Raw genomic sequence first — 13,840 nt, forward strand, 5'->3', positions numbered from 1 at the left:
GCACCTTGGAGAAAAAGAGGGATATAAATATTAGAATGAATGAAATAATGATTTATTTATTTATTTTGCAACCACCAGCCCCAGTCATGTCTCCAACCTCTCCTGCACCACCTCTTAAGACGTCACCTGTTCTTTTGTTTTCCTTTAGTGGCATTTCCCTATTTCTTCTATAGCCAACAACTAAAACATTCGTGCCACCCCAGCTTATCTGCCTGGCGACAGCTCAGAGTTTCTCCTATCCATAATCCGGTCTTTCAGGTTTCGAGGCTATTTTTAAAGCTCTCGCAGCTTTGAAATCTAAAAAGCAAAGAATTCGCCCCAGCATTCCTCGGCTCTGTTATTTCCTCTCTACTCTTTAATTCCCATTCGGCCACAGCAGGGCCAAGCCGAGCAAAACTCCGAAGAAAACAAAATCCAGAGCCCGACTCCCCCTCTTTCTTACTCTCTCTCCCGCCCTCAGGTGAAACTTCAGTGGCCGGACCAGCTTTCCTAGTTTCAGGTGGAGGCCCAGGTGAGTCGAATGGACTTATGGGTAATGTAGTTCATTTTTTCTTCCAGTAGGAGTTACTAGGCGGCATCGGAACTCAGAGTTCCAGAAAGCCTTGCGGCCTCCAACCCACAAACAGAAGGTGTGTCTTCTAATTAGAATTCCTAACCTGTTCACTTTTTCTTTTCTTTTTTTTAATTTCAAGCCAGCATGGGATCCCCAAGAGCGCTTTAGAACACGCTTGTCTCCAAAGCAATGCCCTTAGGATAAGCAGCTGCTGCGGATTTGAAGGGAGAAAGGACCAAAGGTACGTGGGTTTTGTTTCACCTTAAAGTTTCAAAGTTCAGGTGAGGGGGAGATGGGCGGAATGGGTTTGGGGAGGCAACATGGATATGGACAGATTTGCATGCGGAGTGGATCCGCTTCCTGATCGCGCTCTGCGACCATCTCTTCTCTTTTCTTTTCTTTTACAAATCGGCAGCCTCAGCATCCGAGCCGCATTTTACCCTCAACTAAGAAGGAGCTTTCGCTGCCATCGCGCCCCTAAGTTTTGGACAAGTTTATCCTGCTGTTTCCATGTAGAAAGCACCTGTGGGCATTGGAGCCGACTCCTAGGTGCCGAGGTCCCTTCGTCCCACCCACCCACTCATAAAATATACGAGGGGACCGTTCTCCCCAAAGCTGATGGGCACTGCCATTCAAATAGTGTGCATGCACCGCATCATGTGATCGATTATCCAGTGCTGTGATCGGTCATGTGATCAATAATGTGAGGTGGGGAATACCCCAATATTTTACTCAAGTTGGCTCCCCTGCCTGTGGGCATCACTCCCCATTTTATAAAACCATTACTGATGTTTGTATCAATAGGAGAACTAATTTTTAAACCTAGAGCAATTTACAAGGTTTCATACACTCCCAGGGCACTTTTGCTTTTTAGTCCATTAGCTTCTCGGCTTGAATCTTTTCTCGTTACAGGGCCCTTGGTCCATGTAAGCTGTGGAGCCATTTCAGAGATGAAGTAGTCCCTGCTGGCTTCCAGCATAAGACATTGGGTGATAACCTACAAATGTGGTTAAGAGCCCCCTGGCATGTTAAACATCGATTCTGTGGAAGGGTTAGCTTAAAAGCTGATCGAAACAATGCCCCGATAACTCCTTTTATGAGGAGTCAACACTACTCAGTCCTGGGTAAAATGACAGTTCTGAGGTCTGCTATTCTTTGCCTCGCATCACAAAAGAAGGAAACATTCAATTATACATCTTATTCCTAATCCTAGTGATATCTTTTACTCAATCCAAATGGCATGGTAGTGCATTATATATGACCTATTATAGCATAAAGAACAGAAAGTGTGTGTGGCTAAAAGGTTTTACTGATGTAATGTAAGACTTTTGACTAATGAGATAATTTGAACTGGTTGATTGATGAGCCAGAATCTGAAGTATGAGGATACAGTAGGTGTTTGTAGCACTGTTGTACTTTTTGGCCCAAAGCTTTAAAATGATGAATCACTTGAAACTGGAGATACAATTATTTACATCCAATTCAGTGTGAGTTGAGTTCCATTTGTGGGATGGTTCTTTTTTTTTTTTTAAACCACCGCTTGTGTCCTGTGAAAAACCACATTTATGTGTTGGGAAACCTATGAGAGCAGTGTGGGGTATAGAAGGATGTCACTGGGGGAGGTAGAAGAAACTGAGAGCTTCCCCTTGGTGATGGCCATAGATCAATGGTAGACTATCTGCTTTGGGCTGGGAACGTCCCTTGTTTAAAACCCTGGAGAGCTGCTGTCAGCTTGCATAGTCTGAGCTGGATGAACCAGTTGGCATAAGGCAGCCTCTTCTGTTCCCTGCCCAAGATGAAGTGCCTTCCACTTGTGATTGGGCCACTTTGGAACCAACCCGCTGGAATATAATAGAATTCAACATTGTCTAGATATAAAGGATAGCTTGCAACTTGCAAGCCAGACTCTAGCTGGGCAGTCACCATTGCTTATGCTGTTTTTACTGTTCACTCTGCCAGGGGTGGAGGGCAGTACATTCAGAGAATTCTGGGCTGGCTCAGTCCTGCAAACTGCCTTTGGGAGCTTTCTTTGAGTTACCACTAGCTGGGATCCTGCCAGTGGTAGGATACGTGTGGTCTTATGTGGTATCCATCACTGCAACTGTTTCAGGCACTGAAATGTTGGTGGCTTGAACTGCTGGTGGGTCTGGGCTCCCAATCTTCTTCAGCAGCTGTCAGATGCACCCGATTGGGATTATCTAGCTAAATTTGGAAGCCTCTGGACCAGATGCAGCAAGTTGGTTATAACTGTACACAGCCTTTCTCACTGTGATATACAAACTGCATTAGAGCTTGTGCACAAAATTATGTCGAACCACAGTTTACCCTGAGGCTAAATGATGACTGGCCTTGAAGTTTACCTCATAGCTATTTAAAATTGGATGGACACCGCTGCATTTGCTAAGCTAACTCGACAGTATCCTGTAGCAGTTTGCTCAAAATACTAATTAGATGCTGTGTTAGTCTTCGTATTGAACATAGCTTTCTCTTCTTTATAATGATGGAGAGGCTATTAATTCACTGTAAGAAAAGCTGGTGAGGGAAGAGATGGGGGAAAAATACAGTTAAGCTAGCATAGTTCTTTCTTGACAGGTTTTTGTCTTCCAAAATAAATGGCCCTATTCTCACTCATATTTGCAGGTTTTTCTGCTTAGCACTTTAGAAACCTTACTGCTTTCTACGTTTCCTGTAATCCCTTTCCTTCTGCCAGTTACTTGTAAAATATTATCTTGTAATAAATACATTAACGGGTCAAAATGGGATTATATTATCAATTTATAAACCGTAATAGACACAAAACTTTCATATTTAAAAGCCATCCCCTCCTTTAATCGCTTCTCTGCCTGAGCTTTGCACTCAATAGACACCCTCATTAAATTGCCCATTACGATGCTTGAGTTTTCAGAGAAGCTTTGGTTAATTCCCAGCTCTTCAGTGTCTGCCTTGCATTTGAGTTATTTCTTCCCTAAGTGCTTTATTCTGCATTTTAGTTATAGCAATTTTAATTGGCTTCTGCTATGCATTTCAGGCTTTTAGACTTTTCTCATAATCCTATCAAACTTAGATTTATTAATGGTTTTTCTTCAGTCTTGGTTTTGACACATACCCAGTGGCGTAGCGTGGGTTGTCAGCACCCGGGGCAAGGCAAGTAATTTGCGCCCCCTAACCCGTGGATTTGCACCCCCTAACCCGTGGATTTGCGCCCCTAACCCTAACCCCCAGATGTTGCACCCGGTGCGGCCGACCCCCCCTGCACCCCCCACACTATGCCACTGCACATACCTTCTTTGGGTTAAGTCGCACAACCCTCTTGGCACAGTACTTGCTCCAGAGAAAACTTGATCAGCATGTGTGTGTGTGTGTGTGTGTGTGGAGCTCTGCATGGGTAGACTGATTATTTCTAGTTTTGGTGTTATGTTAAAAAAAGGATATCTGTTTGGTAAAGTAGATGTGTGATTCATCTCTTTCACATAGGTATTTGTATGGTTTTAACAGATATTATTGTGTGTGTGTGTGTGTGTGTGTATATAGAGAGAGAGAGAGTGTGTCTTAATTCTACCAATGTTTGATTGTTTTTTAATTATTGTTTCCCCCAATTTTTCTAGCTGTTCTTATTTTTATCTGTAAGCTGCCTTGTGCTCCTTTCAGGAAAAAGGCAGGGCAAATAATAATAATAATAATAATAATAATAATAATAATAATAATAATAATACAACCCTGGGGTAGATTATTTGAATCTCTGTGTCAGTTCTTCATAGTTCTGGGAGTTTGTGGGAAGCCTCTTGAGATTCTAATTACCTAATGAAGTTATTCTTCACTCCTGAGAAAGTTGTTGATAGTTTCTCTTCAGTTCCAAGGTCATGTCATGACCTTACCCTTAAGAAAATAATTGCCAATTCATACCTTGATTTTTATATGATGAAATTTATGCATGTGATGAAATTGTGAATGTTTGTCATGAACGTACCCTGTGTGGCAACAAGTGAGATTTACCAATAGTATTTATCGGTACCTTTTCTACTGAAAGGAACCTGGACTAGATAACTGAGTGGCCTTTCAAAATAATAGTGTAGGGGATCCTGTGCCTCATCCCCTCAGATGCCAGACTCCAACTCCCATCAGCCCCTGCCATCATGGCCAATCATCAGGGCTGATGGGAGCTGGAGTTCAACATTTGGAGAGCCATAAGGTCCCCATCGCTGCCTTAAGGCAACCCACCCACTGCATGCATATTTCGAATTGTTTAATATGTACAGTCAGGTCTTTCCTCATCTCAGACTTTAGTAGAACTGTCTTAGTTTCATTACACAACCATATTCCTCCAAATTTCAGCACGGCACAGCATATTTAATGGCAGACTGTGTTTTACTCTTTCTGTATGACTGATTGTGCAGGCATGTACTGAACTTGCACTTATGATATACATTGCTATCGGCAAGGAAGATTGGTTCTCAGCCAGGGAATGTTTCTCTTAGTTTTCACTGTTGTGACAAAATATGAGTTGGTGTCCTTTTGCTCAAAGTGGAAGGCTTGTTAGGTTCCTGTGAGTTCAGAACACCCAGGGTGACCAACCGGCATCCTCAAGACTTTTTCAAAAGATTCTATATATTTCTGAAATATGAAGCATTAACGGGAAATAGACTGTAAAAGCAGATCCAAATCACGCTCAACTGTCCATTTTTGTGTGAAGATAAATTTACTCTACAAAAAGCCTTGATAGAGTGCAGGTGGCTGTGGGATTGTCAGCGACTGGCTTTAAAGCTACTGAGCTGTAGCACTCCTGTTCAATTTATATTTAAGAGGCAATGATTTTCAGTTCTAATGAAAAGCAATAAAGGTTTAAAAGCAATGAAAGAACCGGTGGGTTGTGTTGCCAGAACTTCCTGAAGTAGCTAGGGGAAGAACAGTGATATGGGACAGAATTTTCCATGGAAATTTTGCCAGTGCTGTATTTTTCCAGGAGTACTTTTCGATTTCATAAGTTTGTCATTAACAACGAATGGGTGCCGATTGCAAATACCATGTGAGGCAAGCTTGGCAGTTTCAGAGTTGTTAGCTTTGTTCATTAAAGGCAAGTAAAATAAGCATGCCAAGTTAGATCCCTCCCCATGGCATTAAAAAAAAAAAAATCCAATGCAAATTAGCCCACTTGGCCTAGGGAATTTTCTAGTCAGAAAATTTTCAAGAAGATCCACGTCACTGGGGAGAAAGAGAGTCAAGAAGTGGAGTGTGGGGCGGGACTATTCAGTAAGTGGGGTTGCCATATATCTTTTTGCGGTATGTTTGTTTGTGACAGGTGAAAATTAAACAGGTATAACTCTTCATTGTATCTCCATCCCAGGAAAGACCATAATGTTCATATTTTTTATTGAAAGGAGTCCTGCCAGCTGATATAGTTGACATCCCTAGAAGATGGTGGAGGAGGAACTCGCCATATCCCCCTCCTCCAGTCATCCCCAATTCCACAAATGGAAAAAAGTGGTCTACATTTATGGATCTGCTTAGGGCAGGGATGGAGAACCTGTGACCTTCCAGGTGTTGCTGGACTCTCAACTCTGATTAACCGTCACAAGCATGGCCAACAGTCAGGGATGGTGGGTGTTGGAGTCCTAGCAACATCTGTAAGGGCCCAGGGTTCACATCTCTGACTTGGGGACACAAGAAGGAAGATGAGGCAAAGATGAGGAGTAAGGACCAAATCCTCTTCTTCTCCAGCTCTTAATTCCACATGCCTCCCTTCATCTGAACTATTCTAAACTGTTAATAAATAGAGAGGAGGAGGTCAACTGGCCTCAACACATGCAGCAGAATGAGGAAGAAAAATCCCGAGATGATAGAACAGATGAACTGGAGGTGTGGAATTGCATTATCAGCCTTTCCCAACCTTCAGACCCCAGTTGTAGTCCAACAACGTATGGGGGACCCAAGGATGGGAAAAGCACATACAAAGAAATTCATGCAAATCCAGTGCTAGCATTGTAGAGAGTGCAACTGGAGTAGAACTTTTCTTCATTTTATTTTGTTTGCAGTATTTTAGGGTTTTAACACGGCACACCTCCACCTGTATGCAACTCAACACCTCAGCATGTCTAGACCAGGAGTCTCTTTGGAGGTCAGGGCTGGGCTGTCTCCTTGCTGCAAGGCTCCTATATTTTAAGGCTGCATTTAGTGTGCCAGCTTTGAATCCGTCAGAGTAAATGCTAACTTGTCAGTTGTAAATGCTTACTTAAGCAATGTCTTTATTAGGAACATATTGGCAGAGACGCAAAATAATATCATTAGTTACCAAGTGCAACATTTGCAGTATTCTACTCAATCTTGTACTCAATCTTATGGTGGTTTTTGAAATGATGTTGGCTTCTCTTGCCATGTCATCAGGAATTATTGGGGCGGACTGAGTTTTGTTTCTTGGTATCCTGTAGTTTTATGCACTTTGTGGTCAATACTTGCTTGCTCTTGTCCAATCAACATCCATCCATTTCTGCTTTGGGCAAAATCAGAAATCCTGATACAGGAACTCGAAGGGAATTTGCTACCTGGAGAAATTAGAACAAGCCTAACGGCTATCTAGGCTCCTGAAGCAGAACAGCTAAGAATGGAAAAGTCAATCACCAGATAAATTTAGTGTTGAAAAACAGGTGCATGTATCTGCCTCCCATGGTCTGGGCACCTTAGTCAGAACAATATGTAGCAATACCTCAGGCTGCATTGTTGCTGGGGAAAACAAAGATTATTTTGTAATGCACTGGAGGATTTTGCTGCTGTGGTGGCAAAGTCTGGCTTCACTCGTTAGAGCTGAAATATATTTCACTAAGAGACGTTTTTCTTTCCCTTGTGTTTTTTAGCAGGCTTGTCAGCCCAGTAGTACCCGTCAAACCGAAAAGTTCAGTGCTTAAATCCTCTCTTTGGGTAATGCGTTCCTGAAACTATTGATGCCCATTTTTTCCCTGTCAATCCCTTCAGGAGTTTTGTTTATTAGGTCAATATGTTTATTGAATGTCAAGCAGTATAATATTAGAAACATTTGTGTAAAACATAAAGGTGATACGAAAGCAAATATATATATATATATATATAATCACCCAGGATACTGAAATAGAGCATTTAAAATTGCTGTGTGTTTTAAAAGTTCACCAAGGAGCCAGAAAACAAGCTGAGCAGTGTGCCCAGCTTTCTGAGGTAAACTCTTTAAATGTCATGCTAGCTAGTCTCCCAAGAAATGCCCTAAGGATGCTCTCAAGTGCTTAAATAGTGTAAAAAGCTCTCTTTTTTTGGGTCTGCCACAAGCAGTTTAAATTGGCATTTATTACTTTTATAGAGCATGTAGCTCAGTCTCCTGTAAAGAGACTAGCTAATAACTGGCTGCTTTCTCACACTAAAAGAAACGAGGAGAAAACAGTTGTGCCACAGAGAAATATGGGGGCACCCCCCCTTCAAGCTCTTGACTTTATTTCCTCCTGCCCCCAACACTACTTCCTTCAAATGCCATTTTATGGAAGTAAACAGCTGAGTAGGGAAAATCAAGGCCCAGAAAAAAATTGGGGAAAACCATGTTGTGTTATAAGCCAGATTGTGTTTTAAGTCAGTAATGTGTACACTGCCTGAGTTGCTGTGAGTTGGGGGTGCAAATTGAGCAGAACTCTGATCTGAAGCTCTTTTTCTCCTCTCCCATATTCACAATGACTGCCTGCTCCTTTTTCTATTTTACAGAAATTATGCAGGTTATTTTCTTAGAGGCACTTCTATGACATATGCCATTTTCATACTAAAGCCATCACCTACACAACCAGAAGGAAGGAAGCCAATCCCTTTTAATTCTCAACCCCGGTCAACTTTAAAAATGTCTAGCACAAAAAAAATCCCTGCATCTATATACTTCAGAAATATTGAAGGTTTCTTACCTAGAATCATAGAATTGTGGGGTTGGAAGGGACCCTGAGGGTAATCTACCTGTAATAAATGATACCTAGTGGTGTCTCTCTAATATATGCAATTTTCATCTAAATTGCTTCACAAAACAATAGAGGGGTATTAAGTGATTAAAATAAATAAATAAATCCCAAACTGGCAAAGGCTGTTCTTGCAGAAGAAACTACTGCTAGTGTCCTTCAGAAATTTGGCTTTGTTCCTTCCCTCAGAGGGGGCTGCCATTTATGAAAGTTTTGCCCAGTTCAGCTAAAAAAGAAGAGAGTTATTGATTACAGTATTATCTAAAAGACAACAACTGCATTTTTAAGGGGCCCAGCAACAACAGCAACAAGCCATTGCATTGTTCTTCTGGAATTTCTTAGGTGTTATGCAATATAACAAACAAACAAACAAACAAACAATTTCAGCTATTTTCATCAAATTCTATCAAAAAGGGGGGAAATGTAGCCATTTTTTATTTCTCCATAATGGTAAATGGGGGATCATAAATGTCTTGTTCTGCCAAACTGAGTTTCGAACCTGAGCTGAATCAGGCAACCTTCAAATGGATCTGAGGTGAATTGATCTGTTTTTCAAAGCACTTAATCAAATCCTGAGGTAAATAATGTAGTTGGTGCATACTCCCAGCTCAAATGGAAGCTGGTGTCTCCAAGTCATAAGACATGTTTCAATATATTGGGATGCTGTAGTTGGCAACGTATCTATCACAGTTACTGTATACAGGTAGGCAGAGTTCCTTCTCAACTGTAGCAACCCAAAAAGCATATTCCTGCTGCCTATATTGTAGGGTATCTGTAATACCCTTTTTAAAATGCTCCCTGGCTTTTAAACCACTTTTTACATATATCTAAAATACTGTTAGTGTTTTTGGGGCACTTTTAGTGCATTTCTAATTGTTTTGCTGTGTTTTATTGTAAACTATCCTGGTATACATATTATGCAGGGCAGTTAGTATATATAAATCCCTGAAATAATAATAATAATAAAAACATACTGAAATGCCAGTATGTGGAACTAGTTTCTGTTTCATCTATGATTGTATGTTTTAAACACAAACCTATGAAAGATCACATTGTACAGTGTATGTTGCAAAATTTGTCAGATAAAACAAAGAGTGCATTTCTCCCCCTGCTTACTGACCTGCATTCGGATTAAACAAAATGCCCTTGTGCCACCCTTCTTGGCTGTGTTATAAAATACACACCTTTTCTGGCATGGATATGAAGTTCTGTGTTAAGTTCTAGAGAACTTAAATGATAGCCTTATCTCAGTGTTTTGGAATCTTTGAGTGCCCCTTTATAAGAGTATCACTCTTAAGAGGCTGGAATTATTTGCCTAGTCTAGTGCTTACATTTCCAGACAAAGATGTATTGAAAAATCAAAAATCAGTTCTTTTGGGGGAATAGCATTCTCTGTTTGTTTCCGTAAATTTTGCAAGCAGGCAGTATCCAAGAGAATCAATATACCGTAACTGGGCTGCCATTATACTCTCTCTCAGGGGTCAGCAAACTTTTTCAGCAGGGGGCCGGTCCACTGTCCCTCAGACCTTGGGGGGGGGCAGACTATATTTTGAAAAACCCCCCACAAATAACCCAGAGATGCATTTTAAATAAAAGGACACATTCTACTCATGTAAAAACACACTGATTCCTGGACCACCTGCAGGCCGGATTTAGAAAGCATTGGGCCAGATCCGGCCCCCGGGCCATAGTTTACCTACCCATGCTCTACACGCAATATTTACTTTGGATGCTAAAACTGAATTGGCAAATCAGGTCCCTTCTTCTTTCTCTGTGGCAGCAGGAACATGTACCCAGGGTCGTCTTTACTCAGGGGTGCAAGGGATGTGGGGCACGCGGGTGCCAAATTTGGGGGGGCGCAAGGTGCCCGCCGCTGAACCCACCTAAGCTCTTAACTATCTTCCTGTTATGAAATAATAAATAATTTTGATCAAGCTAGAAAAACAAAATACATATATACCTAGGTATTACTGAAATGTATACCTACTGTTTCACTAAAGGACTTTTGACTTTGTGCGCTCATTTACCAAAGATGTGCCGCACCAGCAATGGCGCTTGTCATTCTCAACGGTGCCGTGCACATGAAATTAACTAAATTTGGGGGCTCTGGGTGGGTCTTTGCATCCTGGCGGTGCATATGCTAAAGACGCCCCTGCACGTACCTATGGGACTTTATAAGCACAGACCCTGTGCAGACATTAAGCAAGTGGGAAATCTAGCACAGGGAAGGAGAGCAAAATCTGCTTCTGTTATTGTAATTCCTCCCTCTGTGCATGGAGAAGAAATTACTTTGAAAGACTGCGCAGGGATAAACAGCCCACACAACATGACTTGCAGTCTTAACCAATGTCTGCTGAGGTGTAAGTCCTGTTGAATTCAATGGGGCTTCCTCCCAGGTAAGTGAGCCTAAACTCAAATAGGCAACTATCCATTCCTCCCCATTGTGAAGTTAATGTGAGGAATTCCTAAGCCATTTCTTTCTGGACTTTGATTACGATTTATGCCTTGTGGTTCTAAAACATTTATTGGTTAGTAAAGCAACTTGTCTTAAATCTGTTAGGAAGAAAGATGTCTGCATCCTGTCATATAAAGGAGATTTCATGGAGTAAGTCAGAGGGATGTCTGGTTGACTTGGATGACGGCAGCCCTGCAAGAAATGATTGGACAGGTATGTTGCTAGCATCCTACCTTCTTAAGCAGAGTTCTGATCGGAACCTACATTTGCTTGATAAATGCTTGGTTAATTTAATTTTATTTTATTATATTTATTGAATTTATATAGTGTCCTATACCCGGAGGTCTCAGGGTGGTTCAGAGAACAAAATCAAAATATAAAACCACAAAATATATAATCAAAATAAAAACAACATATTGCAGCTGGTATTTTTAGTTAATGTAAGGGAAACTGAAGTATCTTGACAAATGCAGAATATTAGGTAGAAGACAATAAATATAAAGTCGCCATACTTAACTTCATTTTCTTCTTTTTAACAGATGACAGAGAAAATGAACTGGAGCTGAAGTCTCATTGGTCTGAGGAATTTAAGCAACGTGTCCCTGGAGCATTTAAGACCAATCCTTTTTGGAATGTACTGTCAGCATCCAATCCCTTTTTAGACGATGTAGCTCAGTCAAACAACAGAGAAAAAAGTGACAAGCGCATATCTATCTTAAAAGAAGATCCCTATTTATTTTTTAGAGATCTAAATAACAGAGACTCTACTGCTTCATCTGGAGACGAACTGAATCTTGATTATCTTTTTCTTCGCAAATCTTCCAGGAGATCGGCAAAATCTCGGAGTGTTTCAGATCTTTTGGATATTGTAGGGACTAAGACATTTGAACTCCCTAGCACGGCACCGTCCAACCATATCCTGCCTCCAAACAGTGAACCTCTTCAGAATGATCGTGAGGCCTATAAGACAGCATGGTTGAATCAAAGGCAGCTGGCCCGATCTTGCCTGGATTTGAATGCAATAAACCAGAGTCCAGGATGGGCCCAAACCCAGTCTGTAGAAACCCATATAGCTTGCAAAGTGAGTCATGAAGGCGGCTCAGTGCAGCTTCCTGACTCGGAGATTGCGGTTCATTTCCCCGATGGCCACGTAGCCTTTGGAGAATACCAAGAAGTTGGCTTACAGGCAATCCTTGACTCCCCACCATCGCTCAACCATGAGTTTTCAACCACGGTGAGCCCACTGATTGAACTGACATTAAGTAACCTCAATACCACAGAAGCCATTTTGCTCGAAATGAAAATTGCAGCTGAGGTGAAGAAGGACCCTTTCAGTCAGGTTATGACTGAAATTGTATGTCTCTGTGGTTTCACCAAAGAGGGCCCGTTTGAAAGAATAAACAACTGTTACATCTATAAAGATACTATCCAAGTCAAGCTGACGGACCTAAGTCATTTGATGTACATTGTGGCTGTAGCCCAAACCAATACAATTAATTCACCAGCAAGCGCTTGGGAGTATATACACAGAAAGCTCTCAGTTGGGATTTATGGACCCAAACATATCCACCCTTCTTTCACAGTTGTATTTGCCCTGTTTGGCCACAACTATGTTCCAGAGAAACTTACAGTATGTGACATTAAAAAGGGTGGAAAGAGCATGCCCCCTGTGGTTTTCCAGCTCTGGGGAAAGCATACATTTGCACTTGAGAAGCCACAAGATCTCAATATTTTTGTGGCCTCTTGTGACCCTGATTTTGAAGTGAAGGAAGAGGATCAGAGGAAAGAAATTAAAGAAGGGATACTGAAAGGGGGCGGCGAAGTTATTCACCAACACTTCCCATTTTCTATAATCGACAGAAGGAAAATACATCTATTTGTCTTCCGCGTCCAGGTGAAAGTCCCAAGCAACAACGTGGTGTGCCAGTTTTACATCACAACCCCTGAGCCAGCTCCAAAGCCATTAACCGGGGTGTTCAACAAGCCAAACCGATTAGAAAGACGCAAGGCGGTCAACTCTGCCCCACTGCTGTCGACGCCAACAATTAAATATCCAGTTTTTCAGGACAAAGCTTTACACGTTGCCAGCTATGGTGTAGCTTTGAAGACAGTATTGCGTCAGAATAAAATTGACTATTTGCTAGAATATTTTAAAGGCGACACAATAGCGCTTCTTGGCGAAGATAAGGTGAAAGCCATCGGACAGGCTAAAGTAAAAGAATGGTACGTGGGCATTCTTAGAAGAAAGGTTGGCCTCGTACACTGCAAAAATGTCAAAGTGATAGCCAAAGACCAAGCTATGGATATTGATGATAGCACAATCACAACCAAAAGCCTTCTTGAGCAAATCGCTTTGCCTTTTAGAAAGCTGACTTATATCTACGCAGCAATCTTATCCACGGTATCAGAGAAAATGAACGATTGGAAAGCTTTAGCTGATGCCCTTGGATTTTCAAACATGTCTTTGGATGCTTTCAGTGATGTACAAGCTGACAAAGAATCAGAAAAAGTAGCCTACGTTGTGAAGAAGCTCAAGGAAGTCTGCCACGATAACAGAAATACAAGGCGTTTCCTGTACGAGCTGTCTGTTGTAAGTACTGCTTGGATGTGTGCCCTGTTAGGCCACATTCACACCAAACATTTGACCCCTATTCTCACAGAGCTACTGTACATTTCCCAGAGTTCCCTGGGAGGGAGGATTGACAGTTAAATCCCTCTGGAAATTGTAGTTCTGTGAGGAAAATGGGGGTCTCCTAGCAACTCTCACCACCCTTAACAAACGATAGTTCCCAGAATTCTTTGGGGGAAGCCATGACATGCTTTAAATGCATGGTGGGGATGTGGTCTTTGTTTATGTGAGGCCCAAATGAGCAATAATTGACT

General features: G+C 41.7%; 1 protein-coding gene across 1 annotated transcript in view; it reads left to right on the top strand.

The window, feature by feature from the left end:
* The first annotated feature begins 646 nt into the window (after positions 1-646).
* MACC1 (MET transcriptional regulator MACC1) overlaps positions 647-13,840 on the top strand; it is a 29,650-nt gene continuing 16,456 nt past the window's right edge. Inside the window, exons 1-3 of the mRNA XM_082193911.1 lie at positions 647-794; positions 11,063-11,170; positions 11,497-13,547. Coding sequence (XP_082050037.1) covers positions 11,071-11,170; positions 11,497-13,547 — 2,151 coding nt within the window. The 5' untranslated portion in view covers positions 647-794; positions 11,063-11,070. The remainder of the gene's footprint in view (positions 795-11,062; positions 11,171-11,496; positions 13,548-13,840) is intronic.

Source organism: Podarcis vaucheri, assembly GCF_965113315.1.
Source record: "Podarcis vaucheri genome assembly, chromosome: 12".
Classification (NCBI taxonomy): Eukaryota; Metazoa; Chordata; class Lepidosauria; order Squamata; family Lacertidae; genus Podarcis; species Podarcis vaucheri.